Source organism: Siphateles boraxobius, unplaced genomic scaffold (genome assembly GCF_051911475.1).
Source record: "Siphateles boraxobius isolate OS27281-9 unplaced genomic scaffold, OSU_SipBor_1 29, whole genome shotgun sequence".
NCBI classification, from domain to species: domain Eukaryota; kingdom Metazoa; phylum Chordata; class Actinopteri; order Cypriniformes; family Leuciscidae; genus Siphateles; species Siphateles boraxobius.
This window is the reverse complement of record NW_027508908.1, coordinates 7,816,959-7,831,324: the sequence shown is the minus strand read 5'-3', so window position 1 is coordinate 7,831,324 and position 14,366 is coordinate 7,816,959. Positions and strand designations below refer to the sequence as shown.

General features: G+C 39.3%; 1 protein-coding gene across 1 annotated transcript in view; it reads right to left on the bottom strand.

Moving 5' to 3' along the window:
* Positions 1 to 8,884, bottom strand: part of LOC143753704 (uncharacterized) — a 54,357-nt gene extending 45,473 nt beyond the window's left edge. Inside the window, exon 1 of the mRNA XM_077246359.1 lies at positions 8,778 to 8,884. Coding sequence (XP_077102474.1) covers positions 8,778 to 8,806 — 29 coding nt within the window. The 5' untranslated portion in view covers positions 8,807 to 8,884. The remainder of the gene's footprint in view (positions 1 to 8,777) is intronic.
* Between the last annotated feature and the right edge of the window lie 5,482 nt (positions 8,885 to 14,366).

Genomic DNA, 14,366 nt, shown 5'->3' with positions numbered 1-14,366 from the left:
AAAATGCAAACCTCCAATAATTAAATATGTTAAAGGTCCCCTATTATGCCCCTTTTCACAAGATGTAAAATAAGTCTCTGATTTCCCCAGAGTGTGTATGTGAAGTTTTAGATCAAAATACCCAACAGATCATTTTTCACAGCATGTTTAAATTGTCATTTTTTGGTGCTCAGAAAAATTCGCTGTTTTAGTGTGTGCCCTTTAAATGCAAATGAGCACGGCACAGGGGACGGAGCTTCAAGAGGTCGCGTTCAGTCTCAGGACAATTTCATCTCACAGACTGATGATAATAATATCAGAAACTCTAACGGTGTTCATTTCGACCCGGAGTCGGACAATAATGCCTACAGAGTCAGAGTGCTGTATAGAGATGGAACAGGTATAGTTAAGTAGTCTAATTACGGTTATAACATATTTGTCATCTGCTTGTATGTATCCACTATTAATACATGAATATCAGTCACATGACCTCTTACGTCATCTGCTCTTTTTCCATTTGACTGCTGGCATCTTGAGTACCTACCGAGTACTGTCTACAATACTGACGCCATTAGCTAGGAAGCCGATTTTCTCTGTTTGTTTCACTTTATACACAACCAACTTTGTTTATGTAAATCCTGTGTGTATTTAACAGTATTCGCGCAATAAGACTAGAAAGATAACTTCGTTCAGTAACCTGTCGCTGTTGTTAGACAGGCTTAGTGCGCATGCGCTTCGGGTGTACGCGCTAAGAAAAGCGCTCGTTAGAACCGCGCATCAACACGTGAATGACTTGTTAGCACATGCAAATAATGAACTTATGTGAACTGCATTGTCCCGTTCCTTTGCGTTAACTTTTGATGTGAATATACGTCGCGTTGTAGCCTATGCTGAGACGGAGGCGCCAGAACTGCAACTGATAGAATGCACGATACTACGACATTTCTTCAAAAGCAGATGGTGGATATATTTTAATCCACGATCATAAATCGTGATATCGCACACCCCTAAACTAGCGTAAGCTCATTATCATTTGCATCCACTCACCACAGAAAACATGAACACTGCACAGAGAGTTTGCACACTCAAACCACTGTTATAACATAAAAGCAAGCAGCTGCGTGCATGGTTGGGCATGATATGATTGAAGGATTTTGACTGAATGCGCGCAAAGTGCGCTCCCTTAATAATCCCTAAAAGGCTGACATCATTTGATCGCGATCTCACATCTCTGTTAATATCAATTAAGCTGACGCAAAATGAATCTTTCATACACTTTGTTTGTTACAATTAGAGTATTTGTCAGCATAGAGCTCAGAACAAAAAGTCCGTTTTGAGCATAGAGGTTTTGAGCAGTGAGGGGAGTCTATCTTAAATCTTCTGATTGGCCTTTGCGTTGAAGAAATCAACACATATGTCTGTGATTGGCTACATCGCTTAACGCTGCAAACGTGTTTTAAAAGGAAACTCTGGCCTGTAAATCGTTTCTATTTTGTTTTAGCTCTTGTTGCTTTTCTGCAAAAATGTATTAGTTTTTATATGTTTTATTCATAGATATTTCTAGTTTGCGGGAGTCCCGCGAATCGTTTTATTCTCCCTGCAACGCGCACACACACAGAGAGTGCATTGCCGCTCGCACTCGGCCATCAAATCTAGTCCCGCGCCGCACTCTTTTGCATTGGGAGTGCACATCTCTAGATCAAGGGCCCGGCCCGAGGATAGTGACGGGAAATATCGGCCCGCAAGTTCGGGCTCGGCCAGAGAATAAGGTCTAGTTCCTTTGCGACTGACGTATCGATCTTGCTGAATCAGATACTCAAGATGGTGGAAGACAAGTTTTAGAATTGAGTGACGTCAGTGAGGAGACGTTGGTGACATCATCTGATATTCATGTATAGCCTACAAGTCTGCTCTTTCGGACCAGGTCCGAATGATGATCAAACATGATGAGTTCAATAAAGTTTATTGTACATAACACAAAAGATGAAGCGTCAGTTTTACTTCAGAAACTCACCGTAAGAGCTGAGTAAACCGTAAGATATAAGAAGTGCGCAAGTACATAAACGAATTTCTGTAGAGTTGAGGGAGCATTTTCTTTAAAAACAAAATAATTCCACCTCGTCTTCAGCGGCTGCCTCAGATTTCGGGAGTAAATAGAGAGAGCTATGTGGATTAATACAACCAGCCACACAACACCTACAACGCAGGGAGACATTCTCGTCAGTGCAGCAGATGTGAACTCGATCAGGGCGGGTCTATGTTAGAACGGCAGTGTCTGTCAACACTCGTAGGGCGGGGCCTGTACTTAATGACGTCACTAAAACAGCATTCTGAAAACAGGTCGTTGGGAGACACTGCTGATGATTTATGGGGATTAATATAGAAGGAGTGAGTGGATTTTTATCACTATTGGGTGGTTGTGTAAACACACTGCCAACACACATTTATGTCCAAACAGCAAAAGTGAATTTTGCATAATATGGAACCTTTAAATAAAACAAATATTTGTATGCATTTAATCTCACTTTATTGACCAATGTGGCCTACTTGCTGCTGACCTTCGATGATTCAGTTAAACCATAAGAAATAATTACTTTAGATGTTTTGTTTTTATTCCTGAAGTAAGAGTGTTGAACTTTCTTTTCCTGTGTATTTCCTCTGTAATCCAGAATAGCAGCACAGCTGAAAGGTTTGTTTGAGCTGCGCCCTCCACTGTACACGTGTGAATTTGCGTTATTATTATTTCACTTTTGTTGTGTAAGGGCTTTTACATTTGCCTCCCAATTTTTTTTTTTTTTTGTTATTAAAAACCAACAAACAAGCCCAGCCCTTTTCACAAAGCTATTTTAGACCGGTCTATAGTGTTAGACAAGTCTAAAATTTGCTCATAGATTAGTCTAATGCAAGTTAGACTGTTTCACAAAAATAAAGACTGACTTAATTTAGACCAAAAAATTAGACACATTACCCCCAGGCTAACTTAGGTCTTAGACTCTGTTACCTTGGCAACCAGCAGTAACAATCAGTTACATTACAAACAGCCAAAAGAAAAGGGAAAATGGCTCATAATTTGCGGTTTGCTGACGACGTTATGGAGAGAGCTGTTAGAAGGGAAAGGTTTTTTTTGGGATCGCAGTAACCTACTGGAAATATATAATAATGAGGACTTTTCTTTTCTGCACGTCTTTAACGCTCCGCTCAACGGTTGGATTAACGCTATTAACTGACATAGCAATCTTTTTCCAAATTAAAAATTTCTTCTTGTTACTACATTCTCCGCTAAATTTTCCAAGTAAAATGTCCTTGTAACTGTTATACTCCTCCAACAAACATATTTTCTGCTGGGGTAAACTGCACTGAGCGGTTGAATGCACTTACTCGATCCGCCATGTTTTTTGTTTTGAAAAGTGTCTTATTTTACCCAGAATGCATTGCAGTGTAGTCCTAATCTTAATAGATAGTCAGAGTCTTAAGTGCTTTGTGCAACGGTCTGATTTAGATGTCTATCTGAAGTCTGACTATCTACTATATCTAAGCCATAGTCAAAGTATCAGCATTCGGCCGGGGTTCTTCCGGTTTTGGCCACTAGAGCCACTTGGCCACTTTTGTCTGATCCAGTTATTATTTGCACCTGTGCCTCATTTCCCTTGTATGTATTTAAACCCTTAGTTTTCCTTAGTTCTTTGCTCTTTGTTTGAATGTTAGCACCCAGCCTCAGTGAAGCTGTGAAAGTTTGTGGCTCCAGTTGAATTCTCTTGTGGTACTCTGTTTTGGTACTCATTTATTTTTTGGATTATCTTTTGAAGCTTTTTTCTGCTGTACCTTCTTCCCTTGTGGGTTTACCTTTTGACTTGGTGGATTACCTTTTTTTTGGAATAACTTTTGACGTTGTGGATTTATATTTTTGGCCTGAAGATCTTTACTTTTTTTGCATTATCAAAACACTGTCTCTAGTACTGCTTTGTCTGCCTCATCTTCTGGGTTCTGCGACTACTAGCGGCTCAGTTTGCTAAGTGACTGTTTCTCACACCGGAGACCCAAGTTCGTGACCGGGTCCTGATAGAAACACAGAGCCAACATGAACCCAGAGGCAGTCAGTCCCCAGGAGCTTTTAGGCACGCTGTCCACTGCTTTATGGGATGCCCAAAGTTCCTGCTGTGCCAGCTACTCTGCCTTTACTGAGGAATTCAAGCGAGTATTCCAAGGTCCTACCAGTGGTCCTGATTCAGCCAAACAGCTCCTGACTCTCCGCCAAGGTCGGCGCAGCGTGACGGACTATGCCATCCAGTTCCGAACGGTAGCAGCAGTGAGTGACTTGAACGACGAGTTGCTCACGGTGTTCTTTCTGAAGGGTCTCTCCGATGCCATCCAAGATGAACTGGCCACTCGGGAACCACCGGACAATCTCGAGTCCCTGATCAAGTTGGCCTCATGTATAGACCAGCGCCTGAGAGAAAGATAACTCAACCGAAGACCTCTCGCCCTAGCTCCCATCGGTCCCAGCTCCGAGTCCCCACCTTTATCCCGACTGCCTCCACCAGAACCCATGCAGATCGGACGCATCTCCCAGGCTCTGGCAAACCGGGCCATTTCCGCTCCGTGTGTCCCGGGCTCCAGGTAAATGCACTGTCCCGTGCAGCCTGGGGGGACTGTAACGGGAAACATAACCTCTCCCATCCCTCTAACTCCCGTCTGCTCATCCCAGTCACCCTTTCCTTGGACAACCACAAGCTACCCCTTCAAGTCTTGGTAGACTCTGGAGCCGAAGGAAACTTCATGGACGGTATCTGGACAAAGGAGATTGGCGTCCCCTCTGAACCCCTCACAGACCCCATGAGGGTTACTACGTTGGATGGAAGCCCTCTGGGATCTGGACTTGTCACTCGGGTCACTGCTCCCTTGCGACTTTCAGTTTCCCAACACCAGGAAGTGATAATCTTTTATCTGATCCCCTGCTCCGAGTTCCCTCTCGTCCTTGGCTACCCCTGGCTGCACAGCCATAACCCCTCACATTGACTGGTCGTTGGCACTGTCAAGCTGTTGGGTCCTATATCTTTAACACCAAGCATATCTGCTGATTCTGTTGCAGAAACAATGCAGAAAAGCAGAGCGCATGTGGCGGAAGACAAAACTTGTAGTCCATTATAACATCTACAAATACAGCATCCATGCTTTCAATATGGAACTAGGCAAAGCTAGACAGACTTTCTTCTCAAATATTATAAACCACAACTTAAACAACACATGTGCTCTTTTTGCTACGGTAGAGAGACTGATAAGTGACTGATACAGCTTAGAAGTAGATCTCCTAGAAGTGGTAAATGCCTCACTTCTCTCTGGGAGTTTTCCAAGCTCCCTGAAAACTGCAGTTGTCAAGCCCCTCCTGAAAAAGAGCAATCTGGATAAGACCACATTAAACAACTATAGACTGATCTCAAATATTCCTTTCATAGGCAAGATCATTGAAAAAGTTGTCTTCAATCAGCTGAACAAATTGTTAAGCTCAAATGGATACTTTGAAAATTTTCAATCTGGTTTCCGATCGCATCAAAGCACTGAGACAGCGCTCATAAAGATAATAAACGCTATTCGCTTAAATACTGATACAGGCAAATTATCAGTACTGGTACTATTCGAGCTCAGTGCTGCATTTGACACTGTCGATCACAACATAATACTTGTCAGGCTGGAAAACTGGGTGGGGCTTTCTGGGATAGTCTTAAAATGTTTCAGGTAGGAGGGAGAGGTTATGTTGTGAGTATAGGAGACCATAAGTCTGAGTGGACATCCATGACATGCAGAGTCCCTCAAGGCTCAATTCTTGTGCCACTCCTATTCAACCTGTACATGCTCCCAATGAGCCAAATAATGAGAACGAACCAAATCGCTTAACACAGCGAGTCAGACCTTAGTTTCAGTAGTGATGTCAAAGCAATAACTAAATCAGCATACTATCACCTGAAAAATATTGCAAGAATTAGATGCTTTGTTTCCAGTCAAGACTTAGACAAACTTGTGCATGCTTTCATCACCAGCAGGCTGGCTTATTGTAATGGACTCCTGACTGGCTTTTCCAAAAAGACTATAAGACAGTTGCAGCTCATACAGAACGCTGTCGCCAGAATTCTGAGCAGAACCAGAAAATATGAACACATCACAGCAGTCCTCAGGTCTTTACACTGGCTGCCAGTTACATATAGGATTGATTTTGAAATATTATTACTGGTATATAAATCATTCAATGGCCTAGGGCCTCAATACATTGCAGATATTCTCACTGAATATCAACCCAACAGATCACTCAGATCATTACGATCACATCAGCTTGAATTACCAGGCGAGTCTGCTTTTAGCTACTATGCCAGCCGCAGCTGGAACCAGCTTCCAGAAGAGATCAGATGCGCTCCTACAGTATTCACATTCAAATCCAGACTCAAAACACATCTGTTTAGCTGTGCATTTACTGATTGAGCACTGTGCCACTGTTCGTCCGACTGTTTGTACTGTATTTTATTAATTTTTTCTATTCTAAACTGTTTTAATTATTCTGATTTCTTTTGATTACTTTAATTTGTCGCTCAGTTTGCTAAGTGACTCTTTTTCACACCGGAGACCCGAGTTCGTGACCAGGTCCTGACACAAAGTCTATCTTTGAGAAACGGGCCCCAGGTTAGAAAAAATAACGCAAGGTAACGTAACACATTTCTTTTCAAAGTAACTTTCCCCAACACTGCTCATGAGTCAGTATGAATATTAAATATATAAATATATTTTTTGCTTCTTTTTTTTTTCTTTAAAGGGATTAGTGCAGACCCAAGACACATAGCCTTTATGGACTAACTATAATAACCCCAGTGTAAAAAGGGCAAATATATATTTGCAATAGATACCAATATATATTGTAATAAATTCATATAGGCCTTTAAGATTTAGACATATATAAATAGACTCATTTATAACATTAAATAGAATATTTTGTCAGAACATCAGGCAAATAACATTTTATTTTGTTTAGTTGTCTAATGTTTTGTTTTCAGAATCATGGGAGAACCATGATTATATATATATATATATATATATATATATATATATATATATATATATATATATATATATATATATATATATATATATATATATATATATATACTGCCGTTCAAAAGTTTGGAGTCGCTAAGATTTTTAATGTTTTTAAAATAAGTCTCTTCTGCTCACCAAGGCTGCAGTTATTTGATTAAAAATACAAAACAAACCCAGTAATATTATTTCAATGTAAAACTGCTGTTTTCTCTGTGAATATATAGTAAAGTGTAATTTATTTATTCGATCAAAGCTGAATTTTCAGCATCATTAGCCCAGTCTTCAGTGTCACATGATCCTTCAGAAATCATTTTAATATGATGATTTGATGCTCAAGAAACATTTCTCATTATTATCAATGTTGAAAACAGTTGTGTACCCTTTTTTTAGGATTCTTTGATGAACAGAAAGTTAAAAACAACAGCATTTATTTGAAATACAATCGTTCAACAAATGTAGGCTATACTTTGCAGGTTCATTTTTATTTAGCTATAGCAATAAGTCACTGTAAGTTGGGTTTGAGGGATCACAAAACAGATTAAGACTTTTAAGATCAATTTTTAGTGGATTTAGAATTTAGTTTGATAAGGAGAATCAGTGAAAATAACGACAATCCTGCGCCACCCAGTCTTTATGCTGCAGATGTCAATAGTTTAAATTAGGACAATAATAAATTGTTTAAATAAATATGTTCCCACAATATTTAAAATATTTTCACTTATAGAGACTTTGGTTTAGTTTACCCCTAAATGTTAATTAATGCATTAACTTTCCAAATGTATTAGCATGTAGGCTAAGGCTGCCATTATAGTCTACATGAATCCTCCAGCCGTAAGGATATCTCTTCAGTTGTTTATGATTTGTTCATGTCTTCACTAATCACGAGTTCATGCTGAAGTAGGCTAAGTATTAATTCAGGTATTATTACATTATCCATGTAACTTTATTGTACAGTGTTACCATATTGGTAGTTTTTTTTAACCCATTTAAGCCCACCGCCAACTACCTGTATAGTTCCCGCAGTGTAGCCTATAGTTGTCATAATCCTTTTTTTAAGTTTCTTTTTTTAGATGTTATACATGCAAGCAAACAACCAAATAAAGGATTAAAATGTTTTTTTTTGTCTGTTATACATAATAAATGTGTTTATGAATAGATATTGATTTTTTGAAAGCAGTTATTTTGCGTTAGATGCCAAATGTTCTCCTCTTTAAATTTGACATTGAAGGGGTGCATACAACATATTTGCCCACCGACAACTATAGTTGGCGCACATACAAATACAATTTTCACAAAAAAAAAAAAAAAAAAACCTGGGGAAAATAAATGCACTATTAAGTGCAACTATATACTATTAAATACTATTAAGACAACTATATGCATAAAACCATTCAGAAAAAAATTGGGCACAAATGGGTTAACAGACAACGTTTTCTTTTTTCTTTATCTCTAACGAATATACTAAACTGGAGCACACATGTATATTATAGCATTACTTCATATAATGTTTATTATATCATTAAATGTAGGCTAATAATCGATAAAGTGGCATATCAGTCTGCGAACAGAGATGAGTTTAAATGTTATGCAAAAACCTTTTAATTGAACGCAGATAAAATTCATTTTTTGAGATGTTCATTTATCAGTTTTTTTAAAATATAATGCTTATATGACTGCTTTAAAAAAATAATCAATTCTTCATTTGTCCAGTGTCCTACCGTCTTCCGTCCTTCAAAGTCATAACCATGAAAAAAGCAAACGATATTCCTGTTGATAGTCCTTGCGATGTTCTATGCGATGCGTTTCAGTTCAAAGTTTAAAAACTGACAAGAAAAAAATTGGGACAGAGTATTTCAAAGGTGTGTTGTGACGTCTAAGGTGTGGCAATGTAACAGGTGCATTTAGGTGAAGAATCTGCAGTGCGCAATACTAAAGCATCACATTTTCGATATTATTCCACAATAAAGGGTGTAGCAAGTGCAGCAATTGGCCTACATTAAAAACATTTCTTTATGACGTCGAGAGTCGAGACCCAGACAACTTGAGATAGCCTGTATTTACTGGCAAAGAAGACCATTTAATGCTACTATGAATGAACAGTATTTTAAGTTAGGCTACATTTTGTGAACATTTGAAGTGAACTACAAAGGGGAATAAAAAAACATATTATAGTTCATTTTTTTCTCATTTTATTTGTCTTATCTTATTACTTATTCTAGGCTATAGAATGAGTCAAGCTGTTTGTTGTTAGAATGCCAAAAAGTTTTAGAAGTTACATTTTTAGGCTGATACTAACAGCGCTCATTAATGTCAAAATGACCGAGATGGCCAATCAAATCAAAGAAGGCGGGTCTTACTGTCACTGTCACAACGCAACGAGTGTTCTTGTAAAGATGTAAGTAGATGTAGGCTAATGATAGCTTCGCGTGCTATCTGAATTATCGTAAATACTAATTTCCTAATTAAAAAATAGGACTTGAACGCCCAAAATTTGAATGCTATGTCGTAATCACGACTTGGGGGAAGCAGGAAAGTAGGACATTTCCGTTAGCACGTGAAGGCAGCACAGGGGAAGAGGGGAAATCGGAGAGGAGGCTATAATACATAGCCTACATAAAATTTACAACATCAACAAAACTAAACATGAATTCCTCATAATTACCTTCTTGACTCTCACTGTTTTGTTTGGTAAAGTAAATAATATTTCCCTATTTTCGTTTTATGTGTTATGCATTCTAATTGTATCAACATCTTTAGAATGCCAAGGAAATAAAGGATAAAAAGAAAAGGAAAAAAATGGAACTCTTCCTTTTTCTTTTTTTTTTTGCCCTTTTTGGTTCTTCCGCACCTGCCCCTGAGGAGGTCTGTGCACGCCACTGTAGTAGACTACTGTTTTAAGTAGAAATGTTCAGCGACTGACAGTAATAGACTATCTAGTGATGCAAATTACTCTAAACTATGTAATAATGTATAAAGTGTCACAATTGGTTGAGGCAAAGATTAATCAAAGAGGCTGGATCTATTCACAAGCAGTTGATTAATGAAAAGAAGTTCAATTTAACGCTTCTTGGATATTTTGGATAGAAAATACTGCAAACAATCCAAAAACTTTTTAAAGACGAGATTGCACAAAGAATACCATTAATATAATTAATAGATCTATCAATTTAGGGATTTCCAAAAGGCAAACAGCCATGATAATGCCTATATACAGTATATATAAAGCATGGAATGCATTAGAGCTGCACAATTACAGGCCTGAAACTATACAACCGCACGGCCAAAGTTCATTAAAAGGCATGTGACAGAACAACTTACCTAGCACCCATTCTTTTAGATAACACCTCAAGCAGTTTGGCTTCAGACCCAAAGAGCATTAGACAAAGGTGGAGCTGTTGGAGTCATATTTGAAAAGTCTAACAAAAATCAAGACTTACTGAGCTGGGAAAACTTCATCAAATTTACAGATCTTGTGTAGTACAGCATGTGTAGTAATTTTTTTGACAACAAGAAGAGCATGTTGAAGGAGAAACTGTTGGATAAATGCATCTGCTAAATGCATAAATGTAATGTAAATGTAAAGAATCCCCGATGAACATCTCTTTTCAGCTTCCTCTCATCTATTAGATTAGTATATGGCAGTTTCTGCCTTTCATGGTAACAAGAAGAGATGAGAATGACATCTGCTGAAAATGATGCATTACAAATGTAGGAAAATGTATAGGTCATAAGAAGTCAATTTTCAGAAACCCAACTGTATGGTACGGTGTTGCCTCAGCTCTATATTTCTTCATGCCCTGACGAAACTTACCAATCCACAAAATTAATGGAATGCATAGCTGATATAAAAAAACTGGATAACTAGTAATTTCCTACTACTTAATTTTGAAAAAAACAGAGATTCTAATTATTGGACTAAAAACGTCCTCATGTAATAACCTAGAATACTGTCTAACACTTGATGGCTGCTCTGTGATACCAATCTTTCATTTGAAAGTCACGTGTCTAGTATCTGTAAAACTGGATTTTTTCATCTTAAAAATATATCTAAATTACATCATATGCTCTCAATGAAAAATGCAGAACAATTGGTTCATGCGTTCATGACATCAAGGCTAGATTATTGTAATGCTCTACTGGGTGGTTGCCCTGCACGTTTAATACATAAACTACATCTGGTCCAAAATGCAGCCGCTAGAGTTCTTACCAGAACCAGGAAATATAAACATATTAGCCCGGTTCTGTAAACACTGCATTGGCTCCCTATTTAACATTGTATACATTTTAAAATATTGCTGATTACTTACAGAGCACTAAATGGTTTAGCTTCCCTGTACTTGAGCGAGCTCTTAACGCATTATAGTCCTTCACGTCTATTGCGACCTCAAAATTCTGGCCAGTTGATAATTCCTAGAATATCAAAATCGATTGCTGGCGGTTGATCCTTTTCCTCTCTAGCATCAAAACTTTGGAACAAACTTCCTAACATGGTCCGGGAAGCAGACACAGTCTGACAGTTCAAATCTAGACTAAAAACACATATCTTTGAACCAGCATACTCATAACACATTATAGACTTCTATAATTCAATGTTAGGCTCCATAGATTAGGTCAGCCGGAACCGGGAACACTTCCCATAAATCCTGATGTACTTGTTACATCATAAGAAGGATGGCGTCTATGCTAATATTAGTCTCTCTGTTTATCCCAAGGTTTACTGCAAATCGCAGGATCCAGGATCTGATGAAGGACCTGCACCTGGACACGGCGACAACGCATTCCTGAAGTGTCAATTAGTCTCTCCACTGTGAAGCCCTCTTTCCCTTCCCTTTACCTCTGTACAGATAAAATGTTGTCGGGATAATTCCGGTTCACGTGGCTATGCGGAAGCAATAAAAAATTCTGTATTATAAAATTTTCAACGCTTGTACCTTGGAACCTATTTCATGGTTTGTGTTCTGGAGCCACCAGGCACTGTTTTGTGCAAATGAGCGGCCGGATCGCATTAAGGGTATTCTGTTAGAACGGTGTTGTGTTAGCGGACCCTAAGTCAACAACTAATGATAGTTGTGACGGAAGTGAATCAATTGTAACTAACTTTAGCTAGCAAATAACTTAATTCTACAGCTGCTGTAAAGCCAAAACAATCTCTGTTACTTTAATTTCCTTTTATCACTGTAAAGCTGCTTTGAAACAATCTATATCGTTAAAAGTGCTATATAAATGAGGGTGACTTTTAAGTCCGAGTATACTCGACAATAATAGCGCAAACTCAAGAATAAATCTTATTTATTACAATTAAAACAACTTTAATTTTTTTTTTTATTTCTTCTCTCTTCAGAACTTGTGCTCATGCACACAAATAAGCAGTATATCAATCACACAAACCTCTTTCACAATCCAATTGTATTGAATTGTTTTCCTCTTGGGTGTGGAATTTTAAAAACGCACACAAACAAGCACAAATTCTTATCACAACAACATCTCTGTCGCACTGACAAACATGGACGTACACACAGACACACCTTCATCTTTATCTACCAAACAATACACAGGCACACCATGACAGATTTTTTTTATTTGGATCATTTTCTCACAAACCTAAAAAAAAACATGAACCCTGATACTGTCACATTCACCACCTAGTTGTCTTGGTCTTTGTCATTATCACTGCCATCATCACTGTCTAGCATTTATCCCTGTCTGCACTACAACTCCCAACATCCTCCTCAGTACACACCTGTACCCCATTCCCCATCACCGACACCTCCAACCACTTATCATCTGTGTCACCTGGGTTCTGTTAATCTGTGTTCATCAGTCTGTGCATTTAAGTTCCTCTCTGTTCTATGTTCGGCGTCAGTTAGGTTATTGTTTGTGTATTGTGCACACTGTTTCGTGTTATTGGCTTTTTCTGTTCTAGTAAAATAAACCTTATTTCCTTGATCTTTGTCTTCTGTGGATTCCCTGAACTTACAGAATAACCGACCATAAAAGTGACTGGAAAATATAGCATGGGCATTCTACTCACCCCTACAAACCCCATCTCTCTACTGGTCAACTACTTCCAGGAAAGCCGCCCGATCGGGGAATATTCTGCCAGATTCCTGGAAGCATCTAATGGGGTAAGCTGGACAGGTGAAGTCCTAAAAACGGTATTTTGGGATGGACTGGATGACCATCTGTACCAGCAAGCTCCAGTGGCGGCAATCCCAGGCACGTTTGCTCAGTACCTGGATCATGTGCTGTGGTTGAGTGCCTCCCCTTTCACCGTGGGTGAGGCTGATGACAACACCACTCAACCACCATCTCCAGCCATCTCCTTCGCCATGCCTCCTGTCTTCATCCCAGGCCCTGAGTCTTATCCCGCTGAGACCAACCGTCCTGAGTCTCGTCCCGCCGAGACCGGTGCACGAGTGCATTGTGTGCATGAGTTTCGTCGTCCCGCCGAGGGCGTCCTGCCTCAGTCTCGTTCTGCCGAGACCGTCCTGCATGAATCTCGTCCCGCCGAGATCATCCCACCAGAGTCCTTTGTTCATCTCCTCTTCCAAGGTTCAGAGAAAGTGAATCTCATAGACTTTGACACAGAGCCTGAGCTTCTTCATGTCAGTCCCGCCGAGCCTGTGTTTCTTCACGTCACCCCTGACGTGTCAAGACCGCCAAGCCACCTGAAAAATCCTCTCCGCCACGGCCGGCAGAGGGGTCCTCTGCGCCACGGCCGCCCGAAGGGTCCTCTCCGCCACGGCCGCCCGAGGGATCCTCTCCGCCACGGCCTCCCGAAGGGTCTTCACCACCAAGGACGCCCGAAGGGTCGTCTCCGCCACAGACGCCCGAAGGTTCGTCTCCGCCATTCTAGTAAAATAAACCTTATTTCCTTGATCTTCGTCTTCTGTGGATTCCCTGAACATTACAGATACTCTACCATGTCATAACAAATTTTTGAAATGTTGTAAATACAAGCTAAACTAAAACATAAGTGAAATTGATACACATTTTGAATGTCAGCAAAGCAAGATACAATAATATTATATAAATTAAACCTCAGCAACTTCATGTGCCTTGAAAATTAAGATGTCCATAATTATGTTATTTATTGGTGCAAGATGGCAGTCATTGACTTAATAAAAACTCAAAGAATATTGAATCTAAATGAAACCATTGCAACAGCCAATAATTAGACTGTCAAACCACATCTATTCAGCTGGCTGTTTTGATGATACCGGATCTTAAAGCGTTTTTGTTGGAAGTCTACTAAAGCTCCACCCTTTACTTTTACAGTTTGTGTAAAGTAATTTCCAATGACTTAG